Below are 15,058 nucleotides of genomic sequence, written 5' to 3' on the forward strand. Positions count from 1 at the left end.
ACTCTGCTGCAGTCAATACTGCTCTGCCTTTCTGTCTGACGCACACACACACACACACACACACACACACACACACACACACACACACACACACACACACACACACACACACACACACACACACACACACACACACACACACACACACACACACACATACACACTCTCTCTTTCTCCACTATTCACTCTCTCTCTCTATTTCTGTCTGTAGGACTCATGAAATGTGTTATGCTATAAAGTCAATGAAGTCAAGTCCCTGACTCAATGTCCTCTTACTCCCACTCTCTCCCTCTTCCGCCCCTAAAGGAGACGCACACTATAATACATGATCAAAAATGTTTTTTATTCATTTCAAAAATATATATTTCACATTAGATTGAGACCCACAATTGCACAAATTCTGCACATTTGGTGGGCTATTAGTAGAGTTCAAGTCCCTGGTGCAAATACTATTCACAGTCATATCTACATTTAGCAGAATGCATTTGTGGAAATCAAACATGCTTGTTTTTCCTCGCTCCACACACCCTTATAAACCAGTCCAGTCTGTCTTTGGTTCCTTCACTGAATCTGACACTTCTCCAGCGGCTTGCCCGGCTTCCGTCCGTCGGGGCCGAGGACTTGACGGAGATCAGTGCTGAAACTCGGCCGTCGAGCGAGCGGATACAGCGCCCCACACGGAGCCTTACAAACGGTGGCCTGGCTCCCTCTCCCGGCCGCTCTGCACTCTTTCATCGCCTGGTACGACCGAATCGAAACTTTGCGGTGCTGCGACGGACTAGTTTCCGTTGGCAACCCGCCCCGTTTAGCCAGAGCCTCGAATACCTCCTCCAGATTAGTGCGGTCTTTGGCGGAGGTCTCGAAGTAGGCGCAGTCCTCACCGAGGGCTCGGAGCACCTCTGCCCGGGAAAGTACTCTCTCCGCTGGGGACAAGTCCACCTTGTTAGCGCAGACTACCGTGGGGACCCGTGCGCTCTGGCCCGGCCTGGTGGGCTTGAGGAGCTTGGTTTTGGCCGCGAGGATCTCAGTGCGCAGGGCACACACCTCCTCGAACGAGCTTCGGTCGTCCAGGGTGAAGACCAGAAGGAATATGTCACCTATACAAAACACAGGAGGAGACCGAAATATTATAGCCTATATTTTCATTACAGCCTACATTGTCATATTCTCATTAGCAATTTGAACTGAAGTTCCTTCTGGGATAAAGGTTATATTATATTATGTTTTATTATATTCTATATGCTATTCTATCCATAACTTATACGTCCATATACACATATTTATATTCTCTCTCATCGTTTATAAAGCAAGCATGTCCACTTTTACGCACACCACATCTACGTGGAGAGAGAGACTTATTCATTTGTGTGAATGTACATCTTTAACACTGCGATAACAACAACTGTTGAGGCACCTCCAGCTCCAACATAGAGACCATGATAAGGACTCCCGTTATTGCCTTACATTCCCGTTACGCACCGGTTAGTATGGAGAGCCTGCGTTTCGCCGGGAAGCTCCTCTCTCCCGGAGGCGTCCAGTACGTCGATCTGATACGTCTCCCCGCGGATGTGGAACATTTTCCGGAGGAAATCCTCGGAGGTGGGCTGGTACTCCTCCACGAAGCCGTCCCAGAGGTACCGTCGCAAGATTGAAGTCTTGCCCACCCGGGGCGCACCCAGAACCACGATGCGCCTGCAGTTCTGAGGCTTGGTGGAGCTCAGCGGGTCCTGCGGAGAGTCCTGGGCGAGCCTTGGTTCGTCCTCGCCTAACCGAATCTGCCCCTGGAGAACCAGAGCGGATAGCTGGTCCAGTGGCGACCTCTTGCAAGTGTGGCCATCGGAGGGAGGTGGAAGCCAGCTAGCTGTGCTTTGGGACCGCACCACCCTCCCCTTCTTTTCCTGGTGCTTCCACTGAGACGTGACCATTTTAAGGAAACCCATGCTGGCTTTGAGCCCCGGTGAGTTCAGGTGCTGGGTTACGTTTTTGTATGCCAGCAGGACCTTGGAGCCGGGGCTCAGGGCTCTGGTCCCGGGAACTGAGAAGGTTCAGCCCGCTGATGGGCGTCGGGCATGTTGGTTGTGGTGGTCGGTGAGCAAGTTGATGGCTTTACCTTTTACCTCCATAATGTTGTCTCACTTAAGTGGCATGTGAAATGTAGCCTATACTAGCCTGTAGGGCAGTGTGGGTGCCTGGGTGGATCCTGTAATATTACAACCTGTGAGGTTTGGAAACTACATGTGGTCCTCGTGACACCTGTGTGTTTGCGCACATCTAGTCTGGGTGGTACAGAAACAGATGTCTTTTGGTGTTGTTTATATACCCATGCACGCGCCTGGCTCGTCCGCGTCACACGGCATGGGTCATCTGCTCGTCTCTCCCAACAGCTAGTTGCCAGAACTGCTGATTGACAGAAGCGGAGAGATTGTTATGTTCTCCCGGAGGACACCGAGTGTTCGACGATTATGGAACAATGGAAGCGGCCAGTTCTACTGCAATGTGCACCGCCAAGACAGGCACTCTGGGGGTATTGCGCACCCTGTGGAGGTTGGATAAATTGAGGCTATGGGAGATTGTGATAATCTGGTGTTTTGAATTCAATATCAACAATACCAACTGCTGGCACACGGTGACACATCCGGACTTTAACCTTTTTGTATGAGCTGAAATAAGCCTTACAAGCCTATTCACTATTGGCGAGATCAATGACATTTTCTTTCCTTTCCTTTTCATTACATTTTGTGATTAAATACTCCAACAAATAAAGGCCTAATGTATTGAGTAACAAAACATGAGAGCATCGTCAACATATATATATATATACGAGGATCACCAAAGTGCCATAGTTGCAATTTTATACAAATAGTATGTGTTACTTTGTGCTGCCTACCGCCTAGAATTAGGCTTGATTAATTTTCTTCGAGGTAAATTCTCATTCGGCGATGTTGGATTTAATTGTTGTCCGACAGAAAGTGAGCATCCCTTTAACAGCAGCCAAGCGTCCGTTGCCATGGGTACCGCGAGGCAGCGGGGAGAAAGAGACACGAATGACAAGGCTAGATGCTAGCTATCAAAAGTTTACTCAACGAACAAGTTGCTTTTGTATAAATTGTATTAATGTCACAGTTTAGGGAAAATTTTGCCTTTCTTGTCTCCCTGCGTGACACCAATTTACTTTAGCTAAAACAACTTGCTCAGCTGCCGAGTTGACTAACTAGCTAGGCTACAACTAACTAACGTTACCTTAGCTAGCCTAAGCATTGACATGGCAAGTCTAGGCAAATCCACTGGCAAAACTCCCAAAAAGGAGGCGAGACCTCGGACCCCGCCAGGTATGTAAGAATATAGCTAGCTAACATAGCTGTTATACTATTAGCTCGCTAACTAAACACAATGCACACTTAACATTATCCTCCTGACCTCTCTCTGTTTGTTAACGTTAGTCCATACGTGTGTGGGGGAGGAGGGTGAGAAGAATGTAGCAGGCCGGGTAGATAGTCATGAACGAGAATTTGTTCTCAGTCAACTTACCTGGTAAAATAAGTGACACCCACTTAAATAAAATTTAAATAAAAGAGAGGGTTGTCAAAGAAGAGAGATAGGAACAAGACCACCACTCAATTTCCTGTCTTTACTCTGTAAAAGAGACATTCTCGAGGCATAGGTGTGTATTTGTTTACGTAACTGGGGCTCTGTCGTTGGTTTAGTTCTGTGTGTGTTTATCTGGGTTAGTGTTGTGTGTTCAGAGTTCAGATGGTCTTCTTTTGTGTGAACGCTGGTGTGTGTGTGTACATAATGAGGATGCAATCACAAAATGTGCGAGTGCATGTGGAGCCTCAGTGTCCCCGTTTTTCGGAGCCTTCCATTGTGTGCCAAGGACACCCACTATGAAGGATGAGACTCCTGCAGTTTTTCCTTTTATCCCTTCTGTGACCTTCCCTCACTCTCCATGGTGTTCAGATGTACCTTAGGGTCCCTGAAAACCACAGAATGTACTGAGCCTCAGAACAGGTGGCAGGGAGGGGGGGGGTAGAAATCCTGCTCTGCTTCTCCCTGTTAAAAAGATAGAAAGATTCTTTTCATCTCTTGTCAAAAGATGAGCTGTTGGTTGTGTGGTGGTCATGGTAACCAGGTTCACAGACTCAAAAGATGAGCGGTGGGTTGTGTGGGGTTGGTCATGGTTCTCGACATAGGTGGGACAGACTCAAAAGATGAGTGTTGGTAAAGTCTGTGGGTTGTGTGAGCCTGGTGGTCATGGTGCAACCAGGGACAGACTCTTGTTGCAGTTGGATGCACTGTTGGTTCAGTTTCAGATGTAGCCTGGTCTAGATGTTGGAAAAGTCAGATGCTGTTGGTTCAGTATAACTGGTCTATGTTGTGTGTGGTCATGGTTAGTGATGTGGTGTTCAGATGTGGCCTGGTCTATGGTTAGTGTCAGTGTTCAGTAGTTCAGATGTAGCCTGGTCTATGGGTTAGTGTTGGTAGTGTGCAGTTGGTGTGTGTGTGTGTGTGTGTGTGTGTGTGTGTGTGTGTGTGTAGCAGCTGGTCTATGGGTTAGTGTTGGTAAGTCAGATGCTGCATAACTTCAGTTTCAGTGTGCCTGTCTATGTGTGTGTAAAGTGTGCTGTGTTCAGTGTGGTCTGGGTTAGTGTTGTAAAGTCAGATGTGTGGTTCAGTGTGTGTGTGTCTATGTTAGTGTGTATGAATATTCTGCTTCCACTCTTTCTCTCAAGGTCAGGAGGTCAGTAGGTGATGTAACAATAGCTTTGCTAGCAGTTCAAATCACCTGGTCTATGGTCTACATTTCAGATGTAGCCTGGTCTATGGGTTAGTGTTGGTAAAGTCAGATGCTGTTGGTTCAGTAGTTCAGATGTAGCCTGTTCTATGGGTTAGTGTTGGTAAAGTCAGATGCTATTGTTTCAGTAGTTCAGATGTAGCCTGGTCTATGGGTTAGTGTTGGTAAAGTCAGATGCTATTGGTTCAGTTGTTCAGATGTAGCCTGGTCTATGGGTTAGTGTTGGTAAAGTCCGATGCTGTTGGTTCAGTAGTTCAGATGTAGCCTGGTCTATGGGTTAGTGTTGGTAAAGTCAGATGCTATTGGTTCAGTAGTTCAGATGTAGCCTGGTCTATGGGTTAGTGTTGGTAAAGTCAGATGTTGTTGGTTCAGATAGTTGGTTCAGTAGTTCAGATGTAGCCTGGTCTAGAGATGTAGCCTGGTCTATGGGTTAGTGTTGGTAAAGTCAGATGCTGTTGGTTCAGTAGTTCAGATGTAGCCTGGTCTATGGGTTAGTGTTGGTAAAGCTCAGATGCTGTTGGTTCAGTAGTTTCAGATGTAGCCTGGTCTATGGGTTAGTGTTGGTAAAGTCAGATGCTGTTGGTTCAGTAGTTCAGATGTAGCCTGGTCTATGGGTTAGTGTTGGTAAAGTCAGATGCTGTTGGTTCAGTAGTTCAGATGCTGTCTGTGTTGTTCAGATGCTGTTGGTTCAGTAGTTCAGATGTAGCCTGGTCTATGGGTTAGTGTTGGTAAAGTCAGATGCTGTTGGTTCAGTAGTTCAGATGTAGCCTGGTCTATGGGTTAGTGTTGGTAAAGTCAGATGCTGTTGGTTCAGTAGTTCAGATGTAGCCTGGTCTATGGGTTAGTGTTGGTAAAGTCAGATGCTGTTGGTTCAGTAGTTCAGATGTAGCCTGGTCTATGGGTTAGTGTTGGTAAAGTCAGATGCTGTTGGTTCAGTAGTTCAGATGTAGCCTGGTCTATGGGTTAGTGTTGGTAAAGTCAGATGCTGTTGGTTCAGTAGTTCAGATGTAGCCTGGTCTATGGGTTAGTGTTGGTAAAGTCAGATGCTGTTGGTTCAGTAGTTCAGATGTAGCCTGGTCTATGGGTTAGTGTTGGTAAAGTCAGATGCTATTGGTTCAGTAGTTCAGATGTAGCCTGGTCTATGGGTTAGTGTTGGTAAAGTCAGATGCTGTTGGTTCAGTAGTTGGTTCAGTAGTTCAGATGTAGCCTGGTCTATGGGTTAGTGTTGGTAAAGATGCTATTGGTTCAGTAGTTCAGATGTGGTGGTTCAGTAGTTCAGATGTAGCCTGGTCTATGGGTTAGTGTTGGTAAAGTCAGATGCTGTTGGTTCAGTAGTTCAGATGCCTGGTCTATGGGTTAGTGTTGGTAAAGTCAGTGCTGTTGGTTCAGTAGTTCAGATGTAGCCTGGTCTATGGGTTAGTGTTGGTAAAGTCAGATGCTGTTGGTTCAGTAGTTCAGATGTAGCCTGGTCTATGGGTTAGTGTTGGTAAAGTCAGATGCTGTTGGTTCAGTAGTTCAGATGTAGCCTGGTCTATGGGTTAGTGTTGGTAAAGTCAGATGCTGTTGGTTCAGTAGTTCAGATGTAGCCTGGTCTATGGGTTAGTGTTGGTAAAGTCAGATGCTGTTGGTTCAGTAGTTCAGATGTAGCCTGGTCTATGGGTTAGTGTTGGTAAAGTCAGATGCTGTTGGTTCAGTAGTTCAGATGTAGCCTGGTCTATGGGTTCGTGTTGGTAAAGTCAGATGCTGTTGGTTCAGTAGTTCTATGGGTTAGTGTTGGTAAAGTCAGATGCTGTTGGTTCAGTAGTTCAGATGTAGCCTGGTCTATGGGTTCGTGTTGGTAAAGTCAGATGCTGTTGGTTCAGTAGTTCCCTGGTCTCATGGAAACAGTGTTTCCCCCAGTGCAAGCCAAAACAAATACACTCAGAAATGGGGAAGCTTGGTTTATTATTCATAATTTGAACAGGTGCCATGTTGAACCCATATGCTTGGAATGAAACAGTTGGTTCTTTCCTGTCCTCATCCTGTCCTCTCGTCTCCAGAGAAGAAACGTCTGAAAGTGTCAGAGGATTTCTCCTCGTGTCTGAGTGAAGAGCAGCCTCAGAGCCCCACTCTTAAAGGAGAGGACATCCAGGCCCTGGCCATCAGACCTGAGGACCTGGAGAAGGTGTGTGTGTGCATGTGTACATAATGTTTGTGTGTGCGCATGTGTGTACATAATGTGTGTGTGTATGTTTGTGTGTGTGGGTGTTGTTACATTTTTAAAATGTATTTATTTCACCTTTATTTAACCAGGTAGGCAAGTTGAGAACAAGTTCTCATTTACAATTGCGACCTGGCCAAGATAAAGCAAAGCAGTTCGACACAAACAACGACACAGAGTTACACATGGAGTAAAACAAACATACAGTCAATAATACAGTAGAAACAAGTCTATATACGATGTGAGCAAATGAGGTGAGAAGGGAGGTAAAGGCAAAAAAAAAGTCAGGCCATAGTGGCAAAGTAAATACAATATAGCAAGTAAAACACTGGAATGGTAGATTTGCAGTGGAAGAATGTGCAAAGTAGAAATAAAAATAATGGGGTGCAAAGGAGCAAAATAAATATGTTTGGGCTGTTTGGGTGTGTGTGTATGTAAGGTGTGTGTATGCATACATAATAGTAAGGGGATACGTAGTCAGTTGCACAACTGAATGCATTCAACCAAAATGTGTTTTCCTCATTTAACCCTCTGAATCAGAGAGGTGCCGGGAGCAGTTCATGGTGGAGATTAGCTGGGCAGATTTATCCACCTTTCCGGCTCGGGGTTTGAAGTAGCAACTTTATAGTGACTGTCCCAACCCTCTAACTGCTAGGCGACCTGCCATCCTTTTGTGTGTGTGTGTTTGTGTGTTTGTGTGTATTGTCCATAGTTGCGGGTGCCCCAGCCCCTAAAGAACCCCAGAAACCTGCAGCTGTGACCCGCGTGCTGGTGCGTAAGACCCGCCCACCTGATGACATCAGAAAGGGGGTGAGGGTAGCGGTGGCCCGCCCCCTGGCCCAGGACACCACCACACAGCCACTGGACTACACAGGTGAGCTGGCTACACTGCCCCTTCTGGCCAGAGGTGTGAAGTACAGGTGGGGTGTATCACGGTTGTGGTCACCATTCCTGGTCCTAGAGAGCTACCGGGGTGTGGGATTCTCAAGCCCGTGATTAGTTCAATCAGGTGTGTTTTAGAGCAGGGCTGGTGCAAAAGCCTGCAACACACTATAGCCATTCAGGACCAGGTGTCTGTGACCAGTGGTGTAGACAAACAGGTCACGTAGCTGCTGCTCATGTTGGTGTCTGTACTGATGGTGCAAAAGCTATGACAAGAAGACATAGTGGAGTGGTAACGCAGGTGTAAGCAGTTGCTCCCGATGCCACTTGGGTACACTGCAGCATCCACCAAGAGGCTCTTGCTGCCAAGGGAATGCCTGACAGCTTGAAAGACATTTTGGACACTACAGTGAAAATGGTTAACTTTGTTAAAGCAAGGCCCCTGAACTCACGTGCATTTTCTGCATTATGCAATGATATGGGCAGCGACCGTGTAACGCTTTTACAACATACAGAGGTGCGCTGGTTACCAAGGGGCAAAGTATTGACACTTATTTTTGAATTGAGAGACGAGCTTAAAGTCTTCATTTACTGACCATAATGTTCACTTGTCTGACTGCTTGCATGATGATGAGTTTCTCACTCGACTGGCCTGTCTGGGTGATGTTTTTCACTTGTCTGACCTCTTGCATGATGATGAGTTTCTCACACTTGTCTGACCTCTTGACTGGCCTGTCTGGGTGATGTTTTCACTTGTCTGACCTCTTGCATGATGATGAGTTTCTCACTCGACTGGCCTGTCTGGGTGATGTTTTTCACTTGTCTGACCTCTTGCATGATGATGAGTTTCTCACTCGACTGGCCTGTCTGGGTGATGTTTTTCACTTGTCTGATCTCTTGCATGATGATGAGTTTCTCTGACCTCTTGCGACTGGCCTGTCTGGGTGATGTTTTCACTTGTCTGATCTCTTGCATGATGATGAGTTTCTCACTCGACTGGCCTGTCTGGGTGATGTTTTTCACTTGTCTGATCTCTTGCATGATGATGAGTTTCTCACTTTCGACTGGCCTGTCTGGGTGATGTTTTTCACTTGTCTGACCTCTTGCATGATGATGAGTTTCTCACTCGACGACTGGCCTGTCTGGGTGATGTTTTTCACTTGTCTGACCTCTTGCATGATGATGAGTTTCTCACTCGACTGGCCTGTCTGGGTGATGTTTTCACTTGTCTGATCTCTTGCATGATGATGAGTTTCTCACTCGACTGGCCTGTCTGGGTGATGTTTTTCACTTGTCTGATCTCTTGCATGATGATGAGTTTCTCACTCGACTGGCCTGTCTGGGTGATGTTTTTCACTTGTCTGATCTCTTGCATGATGATGAGTTTCTCACTCGACTGGCCTGTCTGGGTGATGTTTTTCACTTGTCTGATCTCTTGCATGATGATGAGTTTTCTCACTCTTGCGACTGACCTGTCTGGGTGATGTTTTTCACTTGTCTGATCTCTTGCATGATGATGAGTTTCTCACTCGACTGGCCTGTCTGGGTGATGTTTTTCACTTGTCTGATCTCTTGCATGATGATGAGTTTCTCACTCGACTGGCCTGTCTGGGTGATGTTTTTCACTCTCACTTGTCTGATCTCTTGCATGATGATGAGTTTCTCACTCGACTGGCCTGTCTGGGTGATGTTTTCACTTGTCTGATCTCTTGCATGATGATGAGTTTCTCACTCGACTGGCCTGTCTGGGTGATGTTTTCACTTGTCTGACCTCTTGCATGATGATGAGTTTCTCACTCGACTGGCCTGTCTGGGTGATGTTTTTCACTTGTCTGATCTCTTGCATGATGATGAGTTTCTCAATACTGGCCTGTCTGGGTGATGTTTTTCACTTGTCTGATCTCTTGCATGATGATGAGTTTCTCACTCGACTGGCCTGTCTGGGTGATGTTTTTCACTTGTCTGACCTCTTGCATGATGATGAGTTTCTCACTCGACTGGCCTGTCTGGGTGATGTTTTTCACTTGTCTGACCTCTTGCATGATGATGAGTTTCTCACTCGACTGGCCTGTCTGGGTGATGTTTTTCACATGATGAAAACTGGCCTGTCTGGGTGATGTTTTTCACTCTTGCATGATGATGAGTTTCTCACTCGACTGGCCTGTCTGGGTTCTGTTTTCACTTGTCTGATCTCTTGCATGATGATGAGTTTGGGCTCACTCGACTGGCCTGTCTGGGTGATGTTTTTCACTTGTCTGATCTCTTGCATGATGATGAGTTTCTCACCTCTCACTGGCCTGTCTGGGTGATGTTTTTCACTTGTCTGATCTCTTGCATGATGATGAGTTTCTCACTACGACTGGCCTGTCTGGGTGATGTTTTTCCTTGTCTGATCTCTTGCATGATGATGAGTTTCTCACTCGACTGGCCTGTCTGGGTGATGTTTTTCACTTGTCTGATCTCTTGCATGATGATGAGTTTCTCACTCGACTGGCCTGTCTGGGTGATGTTTTTTGTCACCTGAATGATTAGGATTACAGGGACTCTCCGCAACTATGTTCAATGTGTTTACAAAATGAAGGCTGTCTGCATTAACAAGGACAACTCACAGGACTTTCCATCATTGTGTGATTTTTGTGTGCCAAATGTAATACAGCGAAGCACCTGAGTGTGAGTTGGGTGCGCAATTACCCAGGTACTTTCCTGAAATGGATGACACAAACAACTGCCCTCGTTATCCCTTTCATGACCCTGCATCCAGTCAATCAATCAATATAATTTATTTATATAGCCCTTTGCTACATCAGCTGATATCTCAAAGTGCTGTACAGAAACCCAGCCTAAAACCCCAAACAGCAAGCAATGCAGGTGTAGAAACACAGTGGCTAGGAAAAACTCCCTAGAAAAGGCCAAAACCTAGGAAGAAACCTAGAGAGGAACCAGGCTTTGCTGAGGGTGGCCAGTCCCTTCTGGCTGTGCCCTGGTGTAGATTATAACAGAACATGGCCAAGATGTTCAAATGTTCATAAATTACCAGCATGATAAAACTATACTTACCGATATCTGAACAAAGAGCCTCATCGAAATTGCAACAAGCGGTTCTGTGAAAAGTGAATTGAATCAGAAGCCACAGCCAGATTTCTGGATTGGGCTGCGCTCAGAGTGTCCTGCCTTGGAAAATTGTACTGTTAAGACACTGATGCCCTTTGCAACCACGTACCTATGTGAGAGTGGATTCTCAGCCCTCACTAGCATGACAACTAAATACAGGAATAGACTGTGTGTGGAAAATGATTTAAGACTAAGATTTAAGACTCTCCAATACAACCCAACATGCAGAGTTATGTGCATCCTTTCAAGGGGTACCCTTCCCATTAACCTGTGGTGAGATATTCACTGAATTTTTGATTAACAAATAAGGTTTTATATGTAAGATGGTTAAATAAAGAGCAAAATTATTGATTATTATTTATATTATTATTTGTGCCCTGGTTTGACAGCTCTTTGTCACTTCCCAGACTGTTATCAAAACTCAAACACTAATTCTTATAGTTTAATAAATTGGTGCTGTCTGTGTGTGTATGTCAGCTGCTTTACAGTGATGGCAAAACAGCTGACAAGAGTGTAATGACCCTGGTGAGAGGACCCTGTCAGCTGACCCTGGTGCTAGAGGGGGTCACCCTCATGCTGCTGACCCTGGTGCTAGAGGGTACAGCTGACCCTGGTAGAGGGGGTACAGCTGACCCTGGTGCTAGAGGGGTACAGCTGACCCTGGTGCTAAGGTGGTACAGCTGACCCTGGTGCTAGAGGGGTACAGCTGACCCTGGTGCTAGAGGGGTACAGCTGACCCTGGTGCTAGAGGGGTACAGCTGACCCTGGTGCTAGAGGTTATCATTCAGAGGGGGTACAGCTGACCTCATGCTGTTTGAAGGAAACTGACCCTGGTGCTGTCCACTTCACCTTAAGTCAGTTCATCTGTTTTGACAGTTCTTTAGTCACTAGACTGTTATCATTCATCCTCATGCTGTATAGAACTATTGGTGCTGTCCGTTGTTATGTTGTGTGCAGTGGAGGCTGCTGAGGAGGACGGTTCATAATAATGGCTGGGTCTAGACTGGTATCAGTGGACCTCATGGCTGCTGAGGGGAGCTGACCGGCTCATAAGTCTAATGGCTGAGAGGAGTCACTAGACTGGTATCATTCATCCTCATGCTGTATAGAACTATTGGTGCTGTCCCTGGTGTTAGAGGACGTGTGCTCTTCAGTGGAACTATTGGCTGCTGAGTGGAGGCTGCTGAGGACCTCATAATAATGTGGCTTCAGGGGGTGCTGTATAGAACTATTGGTGCTGTCCGTTGTTATGTCGTGTGCTCTTCAGTGGAGGCTGCTGAGGGAGGACGGCTCAGCTGGGAGGAGTCACTAGACTGGTATCATTCATCCTCATGCTGTATAGAACTATTGGTGCTGTCCGTTGTTAAGTCGTGTGCTCTTCAGTGGAGGCTGCTGAGGAGGACGGCTCATAATAATGGCTGAGAGGAGTCACTAGACTGTTATCATTCATCCTCATGCTGTATAGAACTATTGGTGCTGTCCGTTGTTATGTCGCAGTGCTCTTCAGTGGAGGCTGTGAGGGAGGGCTCGTTGTTATGTCGTGTGCTCTTCAGTGGAGGCTGCTGAGGGGAGGACTCAGTGGAGGCTGCTGAGGCTGGAGGTGCTGTCCGTTTGTTACGGCTCTTCATAATAATGGCTGGGAGGGAGTCACTAGACTGGTATCATTCATCCTCATGCTGTATAGAACTATTGGTGCTGTCCGTTGTTATGTCGTGTGCTCTTCAGTGGAGGCTGCTGAGGGAGGACGGCTCATAATAATGGCTGGGAGGGAGTCACTAGACTGGTATCAAACATATAAAAGATGTGAGGGAGGACGGCTTGATGCCATTTCCATTGACTCCATTCCTTCAGCCATTATTATGGCTGGGAGCCGTCCTCCTCAGCAGCCTCCACTGGTGCTGCTTCATAATAATGGCTGGAGGGAGTCACTGTATATCTACTCTCCTGCCTACATAATGGCCCCCGTGGGATGAATCAAGTATTTAGAATTTGAATAGTGTTTAGTTAATGGAGAGGTGATGTTGTAGTGTGGTTTTGTCAGGACCGGGGGGACCTCGCTTCGATGCCCAAGGGATGGTCCTCCCCCACAGCATTCTGGGTAGTCTGGAGGACTTCAGGACAGAGATGCAGGCCAGGGGAGAGACTGAGGTGAGAGAACATACCATGTTTGAAAATACCTTCTAACAAAAAGAATGGTTTTGGTTATAATGCTCTTCAATCAGTGTTACAATGACAATGTTTCTCTATCTCTCTATCTATCTATCTCTCTGATGGGTTCTGACTCTAAACTTAACATATTGTTAATTATCAGGTATCCTATTGAGATATGGAGTTACCATAGTCTGGTTTCTACACCAGAAGTTAATGGTTATCTGTAGGAGGAGTGTACAGTTGAAGTTTGAAGTTTACATACACCTTAGCCAAATACATTTCAACTCTGTTTTTCACCATTCCTGACATTTTTAAGAATGAGAAATGTCTGAATTATAGTAGAGAGAATGATTTATTTCAGCTTTTATTTCTTTCATCATATTCCCAGTGGGTCAGACGTTTTACATACACTCAATTAGTATTTGGTAGCATTGCCTTTAAATTGTTTCACTTGGGTCAAATGTTTCGGTCGCCTTCCACAAGCTTCCCACAATGAGTTGGGTGAATTCTGGACCATTCCTCCTGACAGAGCTGCTGTAACTGAGTCAGGTTTGTAGGCCTCCTTGCTTGCACACGCTTTTTCAGTTCTGCCCGCAAATGTTCTATAGGATTAAGGTCAGGGCTTTGTGATGGCCACTCCAATACCTTGACTTTGTTGTCCTTAAGTCATTTTGCCACAACTTTGGAAGTATGCTTGGGGTCATTGTCCATTTGGAAGACCCATTTGCGACCAAGCTTTAACTTCCTGACTGATGTCTTGAGATGTTGCTTCAATATATCCACATCATTTTCTTTCCTCATGATGCCATCTATTTTGTGAACTGCACCAGTCCCTCCTGCAGCAAAGCACCCCCACAACATGATGCTGCCACCCCGTGCTTCACGGTTGGGATGGTGTTCTTTGGCTTGCAAGTCTCCCCCTTTTTCCTCCAAACATAACGATGGTCATTATGGTCAAACAGTTCTATTTTTGTTTCATAAGACCAGAGGACATTTCTCCACAGAGTATGATCTTTGTCCCCATGTGCAGTTGCAAACCATAGTCTGGCTTTTTTATGGCGGTTTTGGAGCAGTGGCTTCTTCCTTGCTGAGCGGCCTTTCAGGTTATGTCGATGTAGGACTCATTTTACTGTTGTTCTGGGATTGATTTGCACTTTTTGCACCAAAGTAAGTCCATCTCTAGGAGACAGAACGCGTCCCCTTCCTGAGCAGTATGACGGCTGCGTGGTCCCATGGTGTTCATACTTATTGTTTGTACAGATGAACGTGGAACCTTCAGGCGCTTGGAAATTGCTCACAAGGATGATCCAGACTTGTGGAGGTCTACCATTTTCTTCTGAGGTCTTGGCTGATTTCTTTTGATTTTCCCATGATGTCAGAAGCTTCTAAAGCCATGACATAGTTTTCTGGAATTTTCCATGCTGTTTAAAGGCACAGTCAACTTAGTATATGTAACCTTCTGACCCACTGGAATTGTGATACAATGAGTGAAATAATCTGTCTGTAAGCAATTGTTGAAAAAATGGTTGTGTCATCTACAAAGTAGATGTCCTAACCGACTTGCCAAAACTATAATTTGTTAACAAGAAATTTGTGGAGTGGTTGAAAAATGAGTTTTAATGACTCCAACCTAAGTGTATGTAAACTTCCGACTTCAACTGTATATGATGGAGGCAATTATAAGCTTGGAATGTATTGAGTAAAGGAAAGGCAATTACTTAATTAGTTTGCAGGAACTGATAAGGATGGAGAGATGTGGGTTAGTGAGGAATGGAGGTCAGGTCACATTGGGAGAAGGAACAGTTTAATGCCTGCATCACTTAACTTCCTGCCCAGCAATAAACATGTAATGTTTAGAGGGAAGGAGGATGCTCCATCCACATTGGGGTCTATATATATATACTACCACTAGTGGAAACATG

General features: G+C 45.8%; 1 protein-coding gene and 1 pseudogene across 1 annotated transcript in view; one reads left to right on the forward strand and one right to left on the reverse strand.

Annotated features, from left to right (window-relative positions):
* Positions 1 to 377: 377 nt before the first annotated feature.
* LOC127931959 (GTP-binding protein Rhes-like) lies at positions 378 to 2,357 on the reverse strand (annotated as a pseudogene).
* A 629-nt stretch (positions 2,358 to 2,986) lies between these two features.
* Positions 2,987 to 15,058, forward strand: part of LOC118371730 (MYCBP-associated protein) — a 15,003-nt gene continuing 2,931 nt past the window's right edge. The window contains 5 exon segments of the mRNA XM_052526119.1: positions 2,987 to 3,329; positions 6,832 to 6,956; positions 7,705 to 7,719; positions 7,722 to 7,866; positions 13,027 to 13,133. Coding sequence (XP_052382079.1) covers positions 3,263 to 3,329; positions 6,832 to 6,956; positions 7,705 to 7,719; positions 7,722 to 7,866; positions 13,027 to 13,133 — 459 coding nt within the window. The 5' untranslated portion in view covers positions 2,987 to 3,262.

Source organism: Oncorhynchus keta, chromosome 10, assembly GCF_023373465.1.
Source record: "Oncorhynchus keta strain PuntledgeMale-10-30-2019 chromosome 10, Oket_V2, whole genome shotgun sequence".
NCBI classification, from domain to species: domain Eukaryota; kingdom Metazoa; phylum Chordata; class Actinopteri; order Salmoniformes; family Salmonidae; genus Oncorhynchus; species Oncorhynchus keta.